The sequence below is a fragment of the Amblyomma mixtum genome, chromosome 4 (assembly GCF_055824585.1).
Source record: "Amblyomma mixtum isolate Tamu chromosome 4, ASM5582458v1, whole genome shotgun sequence".
Taxonomy (NCBI): Eukaryota; Metazoa; Arthropoda; class Arachnida; order Ixodida; family Ixodidae; genus Amblyomma; species Amblyomma mixtum.
The window spans coordinates 103032553-103051183 of NC_143015.1; the positions used below are offsets into that span (position 1 = coordinate 103032553).

The 18631-nt window shown below is 43.9% G+C and overlaps 1 protein-coding gene across 4 annotated transcripts in view; it reads left to right on the forward strand.

Annotated features, from left to right (window-relative positions):
• LOC149347654 (multiple inositol polyphosphate phosphatase 1-like) overlaps nt 1-18631 on the forward strand; it is a 53652-nt gene that overhangs the window by 29029 nt on the left and 5992 nt on the right. For 3 of the 4 annotated variants that reach the window (XM_089587272.1, XM_089587270.1, XM_089587271.1), the window contains 5 exons: nt 6117-6334; nt 11268-11402; nt 12021-12131; nt 13802-13939; nt 16531-16616. In XM_089587272.1, the coding sequence (XP_089443398.1) occupies nt 6133-6334; nt 11268-11402; nt 12021-12131; nt 13802-13939; nt 16531-16616 (672 nt within the window). In that variant the 5' untranslated portion in view covers nt 6117-6132. Of the gene's footprint in view, nt 1-5912; nt 5999-6116; nt 6335-11267; nt 11403-12020; nt 12132-13801; nt 13940-16530; nt 16617-18631 lie in introns of all 4 variants that reach the window. The other variant, XM_089587269.1, reaches the window with a different exon arrangement.

Sequence of the window (18631 nt, forward strand, 5' to 3'; positions counted from 1 at the left end):
GTATATATGAGTGGGTGTTCATAAAGTTAGGGATGAAACACATCAATATAGCAAAGTACCACGAAACCTAACTGTCCGCAAGGCTAACTTCAGTTATGACGAAGACACTAGGGGCCTACTACGGCAGCATCTTAAAAGGAAGTTTCTTTATTTCACTGTAAACATTTGATTAATTGCGGTTTAACGCCCCAGAGCGACTCAGGCTATGAGGGACGCCGTAGTGAAGGGCCCCGGATATTTCGACCACCTGGGGTGCTTTAACGTGCACATTACACGGTCCTCTAGAATTTCACCTCCATCGAAATTCGGCCGTCGCGGACGGAATCGAACGCGCGTCTTTCGGGTCAGCAGCCGAGTGCCGTAACCACTAAGCCACCGCGGCGGGTTCACTGTAAACAATCGCGCTGCAAAACGCCTGTGCAATAACCTGCCATGTACCATTGTCACTGATACTTCAGAATGGCGGCCTGTGGGGAAAGTTGGTGCATGACTGAGAATACTGCGGCGCAACAACAACAACACAAGAAAGAAAAAGACAACAAATGCGCATGTCAGTCTTTTTTTTTTGGTTGTGTTGTCGTCGCTGCACCGCAGTATTAAGGCGAAAGCCTTTAAGGGCTCATACTATCGTCCGTCCGTTAACAAAGTGTGTCACACGCGTTTAACTTGGGAACTAAAAAAGATAAAGAAAACCAATTTGGTTGCTTCAGATAGAGGAGAAAAAAATTAACCTGGAAGCCACATTTGATTACTGTAGAGTAATTATTTAGTTAATTATAGGCAGAAATTTCGAAATTGCGTCGAAATAGCGCGGACGTCGATATAGCCATGGGAAAGGTGTAATATCACGTCCACTGGAAATCGTCACGGCATAGTGAAAATTATCACAGAATGGTCGGGAAAACATCGGATTCGTGTCATATTAGAATAAAAAACGCGTAATTAAGCGTAATTAACACTTAAGATCCCTGAAAAATGTTTAACTTGGGTATCGATGTAGCCATGGGAACGGTGTGACGACACATCCACCGGAAGTCATGACGGCATAGTGTCCTCGGCTTTCGCCTCTGAACACTTTAGTTGCCAAAGTGTCCTCGCAATTTTTTTCACTCATTGTCACTCAATTCGACGTATCTAAATATCAAGAACTCATCCGCTCAGCTACCCGTGTTTAATGCGTCTTCCACTATTTTTTGTTTGTGTTGAGCATTTTGTATAGCTGTATATATCGTACCTTGATGAATATGTTGTCTGTTGTCTCTAAGCGTTTTATTATCGCATTCTTTTCATGTATTCGATAATATTTTTGCGTTATGTATTTTATGTACTGCAGCTCCCCTCGCCCAAGTAATAGCCTCCTTCGAGGGCCTATAGAAGTATTTAAATACATAAATAAATAAATAATAAATGAACTCTGACGCAAATTTTAGCGAAACATTTTGACACGCCGTTTTTTCATGTTCCTGCTGGTAAGTATGAACGGCGCAAAGAAAATGAGGACAAAGTAACACGTAAGTACAGGCCCCTCCACTATGAAAAAGAACAAGCATGAGCATTCATTTGATCATTACTCGCTAATTATGCACCACAAACACACTTTTTTCTTTTGTCTAAGTAGTTTTCCTTTTGGCTTCACGCATCCCAATGTCATTTTAAAGTTGAGCAGAAAAATAACGAAATAATTCGTCTTTTTGTAGAAACTCGTAGTTCCTTTTGACATTGGATGGACCTGGAGGCACTCGCAGTAGCGCAGCCGTTCAAGACAATAGCCTTTCAGGCTTTCCAGGTTAAATACAAAGGGCTAAAAAACCAATACAATTTACTCTGACTGTAGATTGGTTGAATGTAACAAAGCACTGCGCGCTATGCAACCATGTGTCAATCCGTCTCCTGCGGCGCCGAAATGGTATTAACACTGCAATTTCGACAGCACAGATGAAAGTACCTGCACACATTTGTGCTTTTTTTATTAGCAGATGCTGCACAAGTGCCCTACCTCTAGGACTATAGTCCTCGCTAGGTGCATAGTCCGCAAGGGGAAATTTTGGCTCAAATTGAAAATTTTTACTCATATCGTCCGCTCCTTGTATATATTCCCCAGGAGCTAATTTCGGCTGAAAATACGCTTCTTAGATTCTCCGCAGATGTTTCAGAGAAGCAGCCCACATCTGTGACTTTTTTAATCGATGTCAAATCTTTTATCCGCTGCTCGGTCTGACTTTACTCGTAGCGCACGCTCGTCTAGACTTAGCTGGAATGGTGATGATGACGATGTCGTCAGGCTTAGTGGCACATACCCATGGCGGGGGATTTGCCAGGGTGCATAGCGGACACGAACGCACTCATGTACAAGGAGTGGAGTATTTTGATAATTTTGGGACTTAGAGCTAGAATTTGTAGAAATGCTGCCGAGAAGCTCTTCTCTTCTTTTCAGAGCCAATGCAATAGCTCTTTACGAAAGATTGCGGCGCGTGCGGCGTTATTTCGCCGTAACTGGCGTTACTCATGGAGATTTTGAGCATGTGCTCGGAACTCCAAGTACTGAAAAGCAGCTGCTTTAAGTGCCACTAGGATCGTTTGCCTGCATATCGAAGCTGATTTTGCTGAGTGATTTAGCACGGCAAAAGGTCGCAGGGGCAGTCCAGCCAAGTTTCTTTACATGCGTGTGACGCCATGCTTCTTTAGCTCTCAAGCAGAACAACGCGGCTAATCATAATCAGAACAACAAGGTCAAGAGAACTGGGAAGGAATGGATTATCGAAAGTAAGATCGTCGGGTTACTTCACATATGCGCTTGTTCACGAGCGCTTGTCCTTGTCTTCCTTCTCTGTTCTTGTTCCTAGTCGCAGCGCTGGTGAAAATTTTTTTCACATATGCATTTTTGAGTAAGGGTGCAAGTTCAGTAATCTCATTTGTGAACATTACAAAATTGGTGTTACCATTCGCCGCCGATGAAGTGCTCGCGTTCAGAAGTAGAGCCTTGTATTTGAATGGTCCTGCCTTACTGGTCTGTTCCGTACTAATGAACCGAAATAATGATTGATCAAACAAATTACCTGCTCACATAAAACTTCTTCAAGAAGTATTCTTTTACACTGTTTCGAAAGTGAGTGCCGGAGACTTCTTGATATGCGAATTGGCGAATAGTTCTTTGCGGTTTCGTGTTTTTTTTTTTCAAATACCATCCAAGAAATGATCTTGACTTCTATCAATAAAATAGAATTTGTAATTCGTTCGTTTCAAGTATAATAAGTGCCGAAGAGTTGCATTAAGGATCAGAGGAAGATTTTGACGTCTTGCAAGCAGCGTAGTCGAGCGGTTTGGCACAGGCTATTACTCAGCCTCCATGAACCTGCGAGCATACAGTTCTGTGCTTTTGTATTCATATATAGTGAAGCTGCCTCGCCGCTCAGAAAACACGGCAAAACAAGCAAATAAAAGGGGCAAAAATTGTAATGCACTCCTCAGCCTTCACCATACTATCACACGCTGAATTTCATGTAAAGGTCTCTATAGTTTTACGCTTCGTTGTACGAAGCTTGTTTAGGATTTAAAACTTCTGCATGTATTGTACAGAACCTCAAAAACCATGCCGATTTGTTGATCTAAACTTGAACGTAAATGGCTTTCATTACCTACAATCGACTGGATACAAATCTTCCAGTACTGCAGCGAAACCTTTTCTACAGATATAACCAAAATTATAAATTTGTTTGCTCTACGGAATAGCGTAAGCCAAGTTAAACCCGTAATGTGCTTGGAGTGCTCATCACATGACTGAGAGCGGGGGAAAGGCGAAATCGACAAGGAGCCTAGAGTGTTGGCAGTCTGTGCAATCTAAACCTCGTCCCATCAACGCGCTCGAAAGCCAGTCGTGTGCGTCTTTGGTCAGCTGTAGAGTTCATTGGCCTCACATGTGGAGGCGATAGTAGCGGCAAGTTTAAAAGTATTGGACTCCATCTATAGCGCGTCATTGCGTTCGTAAGCGTGGCGTCTAGGCACAATCAAACTGCGCATTCAGAGACCATCACCTGCGTTTTTGACAGACAGTTGTGCCCTTCGGTCTCGCGTCTAGAAATGGTATTGTTTACTCGTCTACGTCTTTGGAGAGACATCATGGCCTTTAGCCTTGTGTCCAGATGCCATTGTAATTTGTGAACATGAACTCTGTCCTGAAACATCGATGACATGTCTCATACTCAGACTTCATGGAAGCCGTATTGCAGTGATTGTACACAGTGGCTGAAGACAGCGGATATTATTAGTCAATGTCGATGTTGCCGCAGCGTAAAAGGCATGAAGGGCTTTAGATCGAGGAAGTACGCCCCTACCTAGGCGCTACGCGGTCGCCACAGTGCACACGTCATGAACCGCGCCACACGAGAGCCAGTGAACGGTTCTTTTTCATGAAAGTGTTTTTCAAAAGTTGTCGAAGCGAGTTTGTACATTCACACGAAATCATTTACCTCCCGTAACTAGTTTAAGGTCGTTCCAGAGGTTTTTCAAGCTTTCATAAGTTGCGTTTTGTTGCAGTTTCTTATTTGTTTCAGAGAGCCGACAATAATAAACAAAGTACTTTGTGATAGGTCGCATCGCATGGGGCTCGCTTTGTAGTCGTTGGCAGTACAATGGGCCTCTATGCTATGTTAACAGCCCGGACTTACAGCAGTAACTGTAGGGTCAGCGACTAGCATTTAGGAGAATGATGCGCCGAGATGACAGATTACAGCTAGCAGCAACTCGCGAATGATGAGAGCGACATTGACTTTTTAATGAAATTGATCAGAAATATGGCCGGATGACATTAGAACAAACAACAATAATAATAATGCGCCGTAGCGAATCGCTGAGCCCAATGCAATCACAAACTGCAACTTGGACAACAAGGCGCGGCTCGCCGACTCTAGACTAAGCCCCAAGCCACCGATCAAGGTCAGAAGACCGACGACCGTGGTTTTCAAAAGGAACAAAAAATAAAAGATGAAGTCGACACAGCGGTCAAATGGGGGAGTTATCTGCGGCTAAGGACAGATGACAGGAGTCTCAATTAAGGGCGACGTGTATGTCTTGTTCGAAGAAGGCTTTAAACGAATCAAAGGGGAAAGTTGAATTTCGCGTGACATTTTTCCTCCCTGGGGGCCCCTTTTTATACCCGCACTGACACCCGAAGGGAGTGCATTTGGTGCCGAGAACTGCCTCGGCGAAGACGCCTGCAGGAGGCCTGCTGAGTAAGTTTTTTTTTTTTTTAAGTGAACGTTATCCACATTGTGAAGACACTCTAAGCCGACTGTGTAGCTTCAGAACGTAATGTTACACGTAAAGTTAAGCCACCTTTTTTTCTCGCGCTGAATCTTTAGGGGTGGTAGAACAACTAGCGAGCACCCTGTTCACCGCTGATGTACTTGTCCTACCACGCCAGCCACAGCACTATTCAGTCTCAATTTTATTCCCGCATGTGTGTAAGTGAATGCGTTTGTCTATACAAAAGATTTCCCCGCTCAATTTCTACTGAATGCGGCAAGTGAACGATGTCTAAGAGTCATTGTGTAACGTGTAAAAGTGTCTTGATAAGGTAGCTAAGCACAGCCGAGCAGCTGTTTCGAAAATGTTTCGAAAATGTCATTTTTGCTGCTCTTTGAACCTATACTTCATTTCAACATGATGATTCGTCACCGTGAGTAGAGCCGGCTGAAGCAGATACTCCCACAACGAAGTCATCCGGGTCCCTTCTGTTTTCCGTACCTTTAAAAACACGCGGATTATAAATGACGGCTACCAAACAACTATCTAGTGTGGACTCAAATAATGTGGAAAATGTAAAATAGATGAAGAGTAAAATTAATTCTAAAACAGAAAAAAACTACCACTCTAACACAAATATCATGGTAACACACAGAAAATTTCCTGCGCAGTTCTCAATCCAGAAATGACAGCGAAAGACAGCAGCAAAGACCTCTCAGTCACAAAAGCTCCAAAATATGTCGGCTTCAGTTCTAAGGTATGGTTACGCCGGTTTTACAAATCGGCTCTAAAGACAAAAAAGCTGAACCCGAGCTGTCTCTTTTCCTGAACAACGATACACGTCGAGGATGACTTTAATTTTTGTTGTCTTACAGGAGACGAGCTTTGAACATGAGGACTGTGCTGACGACGGCTGCTGTCATCCTGGCGCTAACAGTAGGTGCTAAGGGCGACTGCTACCAACCCAGGGATTGGAACGGCCGATGCAGCCGCGATCCGTACAGGCTTCCGTCGACTCTTTTCGGGACAAAGACGACCTACCCACATGCCACGGGCCTGGACAGCAAACGGGCCCAGCGGGTATACGTCCGAGGTAAGCTGGGGGCGATCCAGAATATCACACCCGATGAGATCGAAAGAGCATGCTTCGGCATCAGTGCTGATTTAAATGTCGAGAAGGAGGACCTGCAGCGAGGCAAGGAAAAAAGCTCCAACTCTGTTATCACACCGGACAGTATACGATTGGCCTGTCAGTAAAGCATGAGTGCAATGAAAGGAAAAAAGAAAAACAATGTGACCACTACTACCAAAAAGATAACTTTCTCTGCCCTGTGAAGCTGTACTTCATACCGACATCCTTGTTTGCTGCCTTAAGTAGATCAGGCTTGAGTAGGCTGAAAATCGAAGCCTTGATTGCCTCAGCAAGCTCGGGTTTCTATTGTCGCAGCACACAAAATTTCGCCAAATACTTTATCGGAGAAATTTAGCTGTTTTATGGCATACATGCACACATGTACAACAATCTTGGGCAAAAATTTTGAACATTGGAAAACAGTCTATATTACATGGAAATATAGATGATAACGGTTCATTCTTCCGATATGTAGGAAAATCTTTCTTTTGTAGTGTTTACATCGCTCGCACCTATACTCCGTTTCATACATAGCAGTCAACGCAGCCAAGGCTGCGGCGCCTGTTCGCGCTCCTCGTCCGCATCGTAATGTAGTGCGTCAAAAGTAAAAATCGTAATGAACTAAAAATTAAAGTAAATGTTGGTTGATATTGCAGTATAATGATAACGGTGTTTTATTTTGCAAAAAGATTGCTTTTTCTTTTATGTTCTACAAAACAAAGTGCCTTAGTTTTTTGGGTTTTTTTCCGGTCCCTCCTGTATCAGGTTTTCGCAGCTAGGCCGCCGCGCAGGCCGGCCGGTCATGTCGTCTGCTTGAGTGGTTCACCTGAAGCATTTCCTTCCTCCGAGACCTGGTGCGCTGTTCTCTTTTCTGTAAAAATCACCGACCGTACAACCGCTGTAGGCCACTCACATGATACGCGTAGCAAATGTTATATATACCATTCCATAACCTACAGCACCAGTTTCTACACTCTTGTGAGTTGTGGCAGCAGTGAAAACCAACGATTGTAGATTACGATCGAGCAATCGGACAACTTTAGTTACACAGATGATATTTACAAAGATTAAAAACATGAGAGCGGATGTCAACAATTAAATGCCAGCCACAACGTTCACTCACGCTGCGCTTACATCTCATTGGTGTGTAAGAAGCCAGAATTTTTACTCGTTTATATTGTTACCGCGAGAGGACGACGACGAGCTACTGTGTGGAGAACTAACAGCGAGCTTCGTCAACCTCTTCGTGCGCCCTATTCAGGAACCACGGAACCTCGTCGTCGGCTTCTCACAATAACAATGTCAACTGCAGCGGCAAGTGCGCTAATATACGACACCACTTGTTGCGTTCGATGACCTGCGCAGCGGAATCTCTGCTCACGGCCCAAATACACAGCTTTCAACAATCCCCATCTCACCGCACTAGCTCACACCCATAACACACCGAATCCGACATCTAATACATAACATCACAACGAACGGAAGCATTTCAAAGAATTTTCCTTGTGACAACAGCGCAAAAGTGGCGACTTCCCGAATCAGACACCGCTCACTTTAAAGCCGCTGAATACGGCGATCAATGTCGGGTTGCCGCTAGCCGGAATAATCGACGCCGCACTGAATTCTATCACCACACAATTAATGATTCATTGTGTGCCGCATGCAAAAGAGTCACTGAACGCCCGAGAGCAGCACTTCGCAATCACAAGTAAGCAGCGCAAGTAAAGAGCGCAGTGTTTTTCAAAGTAGGCATTAGAGTTGGACAGTTTCGGCTTTCTACCTAGTGGTAATTATAAGAAAAATAAAAAAGAAATGAAAAAGAACCAGCCAAGCCGGGAATCGAACCTTGGCCCTTTGTAAAATGAACACACAGGCGCGCGCTTCGTACCACTCAGCCACGACGCGAGGCGGACGGATACATTTTGCTTGTTTTTTGCAGCGGACTACTTTCGTACCTTTGGCAGCGTTGACAGCTATGTATGAAACGGAGTATAGCAGCTAAGACAGCCATATAAAACCGATGGGAAACGCTTTTGACGATAGCAAAAACGTTAATAACAAAATAATGCTAGTCTGTCGACGGGAGATCAGCGGATATATCGACTGCTATAATGAAACGTTACAAAATGTGAAAAAAATGCGTTCATAAGCTCTTTCCCGTTCAGAAATGTTTTTGTCCACTGTGTAGAATTAGTCGCAGCATGCTACAGCATATCTGCTCTGCAAGGCCGCCGAGCGCTCTTTCTCTTTTCTAAACGAAAGTACGAAGTTGACGCGGCTGACGTGAATTCGCAGAAACTGCAGCTCTTATATCAGGATGAAACGGGGGGAAGTTGCTGTGGACGCCAAACTATGCGTTTTCTTGTAACCGACAGCTCGTCCTTTTGTGAGAGGAAGTTGCTTGTCAAGCTTAACCTTTCTGTCGTCCTTTCAGCTGAACACACGAGGACTTACTCAAGTGCGGCGCATTTGGGTCAACCTTTTCCGCGCTCACATAGCGTGACAGCTTGCTGAGAGGCGACAGTGTAGTTTCATAGAAAACTGCCGTTCTTCCTAGGCCCCAACTCAAGCTGCCCAAGTAATCGGCCCAATATCGCAAATGGACGGTGTCACTGTGCTCCTTTGGAGGACCTCCCTTTGCGAATACAATTCAAATATTGGGCCGATTAGCTGTGCAGCTGGGGAATGCGCCCACGAACATTATTGCCTCACCGATATACAAGTGTGAGACCTCTATTAAGGTGGCAGCTTGGGCTTGTTGGTAACACATGTCAGCAAAAATAGCGCAGGAACAGAACAAGGACAAGCAAGGACACACACGAGCGATGTTGGAAAACTGTTGGAAGTTAGCGCTCGTGTGTGTCCTTGCTTGTCCTTGTTCTGTTCCTGCGTTATTTATGTTGACATGTGAGACCTCAGCGGTAGTATTCTGTCACCTTAGTACTAATGCCGCCCACAGCGCTCGACGTGATGCGCGTACAAAATGTAGCGCACTGTGTCGTTCATGACTTGCAACACTCTACACTGCACATCATGGCGTGTTGCGAAGAGGAGTTAATTCTGGTTGGTCGGGGACTATTTTCCTACGCGTTTATTTATTCTCGGCTGTGATTGCCTTGTATAGTAAGCGGTATGTATAGTAGTGCTGCGGGTGAGGTCTTCTTCTATCTACCTCCACCTACAATAAGTACTTGGGGCACTAGTCCAATTTGCGCGCACGCATGTTGCATAACCTTTAAGAATCCTGTAATGTTCGACCCCTATGGCAATTACTTATGTAATAAAATTAATAAGGATAATTGGCAACACGGAAATGAAAAGAGCACTAACTACCTCGTGGTGGATAAGAAAAAATATAGATGCTGTAATGAAAGTCTCCGGACTAAGTTCAGCCATCTGGGGTTCTTTTACATCCACTGACGTCACATAGCCCATGGAAAACCTTTGCATTTCGCCTCCACCGGAATGAGACCGTTTTAGCCGGATTTCCATCCCACAACCTCGCACTTATCCACCGAACGCCGTAATTGCTGAGCCCTTGCGGCAGTTGCGTTCTTATCACCTATTTAACGACTGAACCTTGTCGTAGTTTGTTTGTTCCAAGCGAATGTTTTTGTTTCAAACCGATAGCTCTTGCGTCGAGTGTTTTTTTCTCCTTCGTGGACGTGCTATATTCGTGCTTTGAACGTTCACAACAATTTGTTAGCATATTTGTTTGGCACAAGCCCATGTTACAAGGAGTGACGTCAGTATTTAATCCGAAACATTCTCTCACTATTTGTTACGTTAATAAGGACGCAATTAACTATGAACTATCGGAGCAAGGAAATGACAATAGCTCTGCAGAAAGTCAGTGATTGTCGACAAATCGCGTATGGTTGGTTCATGGAATGAGATGAAACTGATTCATCGAGGACAGTATAACATCGCTGACCGCCAAAGAGTTTTTGTCTCAGTTTTAAATATGTTGAAAACTCTTAAAGGGCAACTTCGCCACTTTTTGAGAATTTCGTGATATTCAAGGATTCAAAATTATAAAGGCTGTAGGAAAACCATGCCAAGTATTTTTGCACTAGCATTCAAAATAGTAACGTAATCGACGATTGAATTTTGCGCTTCCCTCAATGCACCCGAAGAGTGCGGGGATGTTTAATGTGACGTCACGGAAGGTATGATTTCCAATTATCGCTGTCGTCAACCATACCCTGCTTTGCCTCTTTGGACGCTCTAAAACAACCCTCGGAGGGATTTGCCTTCGGTGGCGTTGGTTTTTTCCTTCAAAGCAGGTGTTTGTGCGTTGGAAATGTACCGATACCTTTGATGACGTCATCATGCGCCCCCCACTTGGCATTCTGCGCTACGGAGAAGCTTGAAGGGAGTCGCGATTTTAATCGCCGATTACGTCACTATTTCAAACGCTAGCCCAAAAAGACTTTGCATGCTTTACCTGCAAGTTTCAGCTCGTTGATTTCTAGAACATATCCAGTTTCCTTTTAAGCACACGGTTTGCAATGAGCGCTTCCGGTTAGCGCTTCGTACCGAACTCACGAATTGTCAAGGTTGGCCAATCATAAGTCTGCACACTTATGTTGCCTATAACAGTCGTCGTTAACGAGCTCAGCCAACCAGAGCCGTCGAAGAGCTCAGGCTAACAATCAAATATTTTCAGCAAAACGTTTGCTTGCGGCCCTTAGAGCAATTCTGACGAATGAACAATGCTAGCGTGTAAAGTTAGAGGGCAGAAGCAGATGAGTAAGTGTAGGTTTCGTTGCTTTGTGCGCATCAAAACCTGCTTGATTGTGCAAATGCAGATTTCTCACGTATGCCCTTGCATAAAAAGCCATGATAGCAAAGCTACAATTGTGGTAATTTTCTCTCTTGCACTTTTCCACAGGTTGCACACCTCTCCTTTTAATCCTCGTCATGAGACACACCACAAGATATCCAGGAAAAAAGGATATCATTAAATTTAGTACCAGACTCACAGAGCTTCAGTCCGGAATTCTGAACGCTTCTCGCTCGGAGTCCGGTAAGAAAGAAACAATATTGTATGAAAATTGTGTTTCGGTCGCTTCCTACAAACCATAAAGGCTTCCTCAACATTTAAACAGTTTATTGTAGACTTGTATTGTAGCGCCCATATGTACTCAAAAAGAGGACACTCCGCAATGACCAGAGCAATGTATCCGGAGCTGATTGGTTTATTTTTGTTTTCTAAATGCGCTACTACATAAGCGACTTGTGTGGCCGTGTATAACTCTTGATCTATAAAAGCTTGTTTTATAAGCCATGAAGACGGAATTTAGGTTGTCTTTTCTTTTTCAAGAAAAAAAAACGGCAGCGTACAGACTCGCACTCCGTTCTGCAGCGGGCCAATAGTGTAAATGTAAATGTCTGAAACTAATGCTCGAAGTTGCTTTCTTTTTGCCCGGACATATTTTTAACAACTTCAGATTTTAGTAGCCCCAATACCGGTAGGAATCTGGTGTGTTACTAAATGGGAAAGGGCAGCCTTTGGGACTACGTACTGTAATTAAGCTCACTGTATTGCCTACGACATATTATTCAATATACATGCTTGCGTAATTGGAACTTCTGTAGTTAGAGAACCTGAATTCTGATTTTTTTAATATATTTTTCTCTGTAGCTCACTTGTGCAAGGATCATGTAAAGCTGCTTAAAAAGTGGAAGTACACTTGGAACGAATCTCACGAATACCACGTAACGAAATCCGGCATCAAAGATACCGCACGAATAGGCAAGTACTTTATTGTTCTGGTGCATGTTTCGCTACCTTCTTGTTGCAATAATTGTGTCTTGCTCAAGCTACACTGCTGAAAAAAACTAGAATATAGGCATAACTGCACTGCTGCTCAGAAAAAAGAATTGTGGATGGTTTAAGCCACGGAAGCTATCATTAGTAACACCCTGAGTATAGAATGCAATCTTTTGTCTCCTTTTTTTTTTCTTGTTAGCGCAAATTCTAAATGAGAACCTCGGTAAACTGGCAGCGCACCGTTTATGAAGCTTAGCTAGCTCTTCTAGACACTTGCGGGCTGCCACATGCGGCACACTTTCTTTCTCTTTATTTCAGACTCAGAGTGCACTCCGTTATGTCCTCTGACAGCCTGCCCAGTCCTGCGCCCACGTCATAGATGACACGCTGCAGTCCTTTTCCGCTGACCTTATTTTGTCACTCGCTTTCAGTTCTGCTCTTTTTGCAGCCTTATTTTGTTTGGTTTTCGACGGTTCCTGCCTTACTGCTAGTGTTCTCAGTTTTATGTTTTTTGCCTCACTCTACTCGCATGTCGTCCTTTTAGTTCAATTTTTCATACACACCTGATCCCGTGCTTCAAGCCCGTAAGCCCGGGGTAGTGATACTTCCATATCTGATATGACATTCAATATTCGCACAGAGTCTATACTAAAAGCACTACGCACTTGTAGCAGGATGTTGTTTTTTCTGTAGCATTTATACACTGATCCCAAAGAAGCACCTGGTCAGCAGCTGTATTCTGTCTTCTCACTTATAAAGCCTGCCTTTCAAAGAGCAAGCCTTCTGAAGGAAAATAAGCGTTAAAGGTTCCTTAATAGCACCTGGAGTTAACCTCAAGCACAACTTCAAGCACATGAGAGTCGTTAATTTTCTCGAGGTGCCTTCAACTTTGTGCTCTGGCAAAGTAAATTTTCGTGAACACGGATCTTGAGCCGTAATACTTTTTAACCCAATACTTCGGATATCTGTTCGGAGTTGTCAGGAATCGAGGGAAGCCAGATTTACCTCGAAAACATTGCACCCTATTTGTAAATCATCAGTATTTATGGAACTAATACCTAACTCTGAAAATATTCCAGCGGCAAAAATTCAAGACGCTAAGGGTATCGACGACGAAATATCGCTAAAGCAGATGGAGTCTCATTTTGTTCTAAGCATGACTGCCGACTTTCGAAGTCATCTTCTCGTCTTTACTAGATTTAGGACTTTGCGCCGGTCTCTTTCAGCGCCGCACAAAATGATCGCGTAGTCTTGTTTGATTCACAGTTAGCGCCCCATAGTTTGGTGCATCTCTATAGAAAACAAGCACATACCTTAATTTGGGAATGAATCCCGTGAGCAGTGATTACAAAGGTCGACTTGGCGAAAACACCGGCGGCCACTCCAGAGTTATTGTGTCGCATGAGAACCTGTAAGGCAATTCTTTTTGTACGCAGCCTGCACATTGTTCAGTTGTTATAAATCAATGGAGAGAAAGAAAGCATGAAGAATAACCTCGAATCACGTTTTAAACGCAACCTTTTTTTTTATCTATGTTCGCGCAATCTTATATCAATGCAGAATAACACGTGCAATTGCTGCGTTGTGTTTCTCACAACATTCTTCGTACAAAATCGCTGATTATCCGTGCGTCCGCTACTTACACTTTGTAGCCGCCAGACTTCAGCAAATGTTCCCTAGCCTGCTGCGCGATCGCTTCGAAGAAGACTGGTACACCGTAACAGCGACGACCAAAGTAAGGACGCAAGACACGGCGAAGGCTTTCTTAAAAGAAGTTTTAAAGAAGAAAGGTAAGCACATATGTTCTATTATCTGCTGTGCTCCACCAACAAGGCTCCGTCTCGACTTAGTGGCGCCCCATCCTAACAGCATTGTGGTAAATGTGCACTTACGTGTAATGACATGAACATGTCCCATGAGCCATAACGGAATGCTGACTTGTGACGCTTTACTTGCATCTTCTAAGCTCCGCTGGATTTTGAAGTCTTATAAACTTCGGGAAACTGCCACAAAAAGTTATTATCAAATTTGGTTTTCTGATAGCGATCGGAGGAAAAGGCGTTCGCTTGGCGCCTAAGTTAAACTATGGGGCAAGTAAAAATAAAAAGCACACTCTGAAAAGTGGTTAGTTGGCTGGTTTATAGGGTGTAGCGTCCCAAAGTTACTCAGCACATGAGGGACGCCGTATTGGAGGGCTCCGGGTAATTTCGGCCCCCTGGTGTTCTTTAACGTGCACCCACCGGCATCGCGCAGTGCACGGGACTCTAGCATTTCTCTCCCGCCGAAATGCGACCGCCGAGGCCGTTTTAGTTACCTTAATGGTAGTAATAATAGTAACAAGCGCAAAGGACCCCAGGTGGTCGAAATTTCCGGAGCCCTTCACTACGGCGTCCCTCATAGCCTGAGTTGCTTCGGGACGTTAAACCCCAATAAACCAAACCATTATTGAGCTCAATTGCATTCGTTGGGAGAACGCGCTTCATTTGAATTCAAGATACATAATATCGACTCAGGAGTTGTTTCGTGAGCGAAAGCCGAAAGAGCTGTTCTGACAACGGTCGCTTCAATGTTTTGTAGCGAAAGCTACATTGGCCACGAACTTGCGATTTCGCTGTGGCGGTGCTCCGAGGAGGCACAGAGACCGACCTTGAGCCGTTGCCTAGCAACCGCCGCAGCTGGTGGACGCCCCGCGCTCGCAGCGCCATCTGGCATGACGCAACACCGCGCGCCTCGCCGCCCCCGCTGTTTGGTATGACGTCACACCGCTTGCCTCGTCGTTACGCTCTCTTTCGCTGCGTATATCCTGGCATAGCCGAGATAAGCCACTGCCAATTTTTTTTCGCAGTCGTGAAGACCGGTAAAACTAAATGCCATTTGAAGATATTGAATAAAAGCAATCTCTTAGTGCGACCTATTTCAGAAGCTGGCAGCAAAATTTGGGAGCCAGATGTGAAGTATCTTGACGTATGGCTGAAAAATAATTCAGAATAAATCACTGAGGTTTATGTCCTCGAAGTACAGTTGCCACCAAAAGTGTAACAACCTGATGCGTTAGGGAAGAGATCGCAACTCTGTTTTTTTTCTGGCGAAAAGGTGCTAGAATGAAACTCCTATTCCATCTTTTTCATTATAGCTGAAATAATAATAATAATATAAGAACGACTACTGAAAAGCACACATCAGCCATTTCAGCCGAGCTAACTACAAGAAATACGTCAAGCCACACTGCGCATAGTGGCATATTAAAACGCTTTTAGGCCTTACTTGCCCAATTGAGCGAAACCCCTTCTGTAGATGTGTGATAACACTCGATAATACCCATACAAGATAGCGTCCTCATGCAGACAGTCGGCTCATCCGAATGCAGCCTGATGCGGCAGCTATTTGGGGGGGGGCGGGGTATTGTAGCAAGGGCCACTGTAGGGTGGTGACTGAGTTCACGACGTTAGCGCGGCGTCGCGCCGAAGGCTTCAAAGAGCCATGGAGAGGTAAATCTTCTTTTTCTGAAGACAGTTGAGAGAATTCACTACTAAGGCAGTTGTGTATTCTCCCAACGCTGACACCATTCAGGTTTTGTCGCACCGAGAATAGAGAAGCTGAAGTTTTGCAATATTTTATCTGGCGTTTCGTTGCTTGTCTTTTCACTGTTTTCATTTTGGTCGTGTGATCTAGCCCACTCTTGTATCAACCTCAAGGAGGCCTATATTTTGTATTAAATAACGCCGAATGGGCAATCAGGAAATATGACAGTTTCAGCGTCAACTGTAAGTGAGAAAGGAATGCGGGAGAATGTGAAAATAGAATATTTCGAGGATTCAGTTGCGACTTCATATAACTATAAATATGACACTTAGAAGGTACTGTCACCCCTTAGTGACATGAACTGTTGAAAACTATAGCATATGAATCGACGGTAATGAGGCCTATAACAACAGGTCACTGGTCCTCATGTTGTGTGATGACGTAAATTCATACCGACCACAGCTAGGAGGTAATGGACTAAGAGATAATATGCACCACAGACAGCACCAGAGAGAGTGATTCATTTGGGCGCATGCGACAGGTTGGCCCTGGGCGCAACGGCTGTACACTGAAATAACGTTCATAAGGATAGGTATTCTGCGGTATTGCGGTTCCCATCGAGGCTCAAAACAAGCCACGTGACCCAAAAACTTCTGAGCAATCCTGTATCGAGGTTACGAGATCAAGTGAGCTTCAGAGGGAGTATTTTCATCTATATTGCAATACAGCTATCGTCATCTCGCCACCAGACAATGTCGAAAACTTGCCGGCGTTTTCTTTTTCGCCATGAAATTTGAACTTCTCGTACAAAATACAGTTCACGGAATTTTCATCATTTCTGCCTTTCTACCCGTTTCAGAGTTCAGGAAATTCGAGAACCTTAATTATCTGCAGCTAAACGATAGCCTGTTGGGGTTCGACAGCATATGCGAAGACCGTCTAAAGGTGAGGAATCGTTCCACTTGTCGGACTCCGTTCTTCATGCTTGCATTACACAAATGGAACACCTGCCAAATTGTCGTTTAATTTGACGTCACATGGCTACATACCTCATTCGCAGGCCACTTTTGGTTAGTTCAACAAAAAGTTTTCTCTGCTGTGTATCAGCATCTCGCTGTCTTTGTAAAGCTTTTACCTTTTATTATTCGGTTTTGAATTTTACACAAAGTATTGCATATAATTTTCGATGCTTACAAGTAGTGGTATCATTTTATTGAGTATTTTAATACAAAGATGAACCAAACTGTAAATGACAGAACGCTGGTATCACGAGGGTAACGACGCAGGCTCCGAATCCTAATGAGGGCGAGTCTATCTGGACGATAATTACGATGCTGCTCATAGCAGCATATTATTTAGCACAGAACTACGTGGGAGTGCATTTATTCGAATTTGACCCTGACGTATTTCCTTCTACCTCTATTATCCTAATGTCGGAGCTAAATCGTAACTCGTATATTTACGATGAGAATGCCAACAAGCGTCACGATGACCGCTACATTTATTGTATTTGTTTATTTTGTGTGTACGTGCCGAATGCAATTTGTTTACCCCAGGGAGGAAGGCCCTCGTTAGGCACCACGCCTTTTGGCCTCCTCCCTGAAGTGTGTGTAGAGACACTTCAAATAAAATACTTTTGAATTCAATCCAATTCAATTTTTTCTAAAATAGCTTCCCAGCTTTAACGAAGCTACACTTGTTATGCCGAGTCTATTCCTATTCTTGCTCAAAGCATATTAACAAGAATTTTTATTAGTTGAGCTCCTACACACAGATCAAGCATCTTAAAAATAAAGTATAAGCTTCGACGTACAGATGAACTTCAGTGAAGCAGCACAAAAAAAAACAACGAACAAGTAGAAGAAGGCCGGCGTGAACGGAAGCGCTTCATGCTCATTCTCCTTGTCCGTTCCTGCAAGACCAACTATCCCAACAGCGAGCGCTATACAAATAAGCGCTGCTCTGAGCTGAGATGCTGCACTGTCCCATTCTTGCGCGGCTGGTGATTCTGAACTCAATACTGCATAATTACTGTCAGCATGACTTGCTACATGTAATATTTTCCCAAGGATTTCTATATTAATTCAATATGTAGCACTTAAAAAGAGAACATGTACTCGAACTTCGCAAAATTTGAAAAATAAAGGTGACCTCCACCACGAAGGAGAGAAGAGAAAATAAACATTTATTGCGTAAAAGTAGACCGAAGCGTATTGTGAGTGGGATCCTCTGTCCAGGACTCCAGTATCGTCCACCGACGCTTTGGCGATGGCGACTAGCGATAAAACTTACGTCATAATTTTGCGCTACTTTAAATTCAATTCAATTCGTTTATTTTCCAGAGCGGTACAAATACAAACTCTGATTGGTCCTCTGGAGTTAAGATATCATGTTTTATTAGAGCAGTGCCTGCTGCAAATTAATTAAGTTGTTTTACTAAAGTATAGTCTCATTGAGCCATGAAATCTGCGAATTGGATAAATCCGACTTATATTAAGCATGCAGGCATGAACATGTGCAATACTCATATTTCATATATGAGGCTTCATATTGTCACGTTGTAGTGACGGCAGTCCAGCGGTCAGGAAGACACCAGAAATACTTGGAAACGAAGCTCTTTATTTGGGCTGACTTGCGCCCGCAAAAGAACTGACTCACTCGGTGGCGGCGTAAGCAACAAGCGTGCTCGTCAATCGTCGAACTACGAATGCCCGCCGCTCGCGGCATCGCTCAATTTAAAGCCGGCAAAGAAACTTCCAGATAGCAGGACAAGATCATCTACAGTAATCTGGAAAAACCTAGATGCAGCATTTCATGGCTGCGATCAATCGAGATTAGACTGGTCGCTTCTCGCGTCACGAACAAAAATGATAACAACCCTTTCCTGCAGCCTTGAGCGTGAACGAACAAACACTACAATGATACGTGGCATTACCCCCCTTCCAAAGAAGCATCGTCTC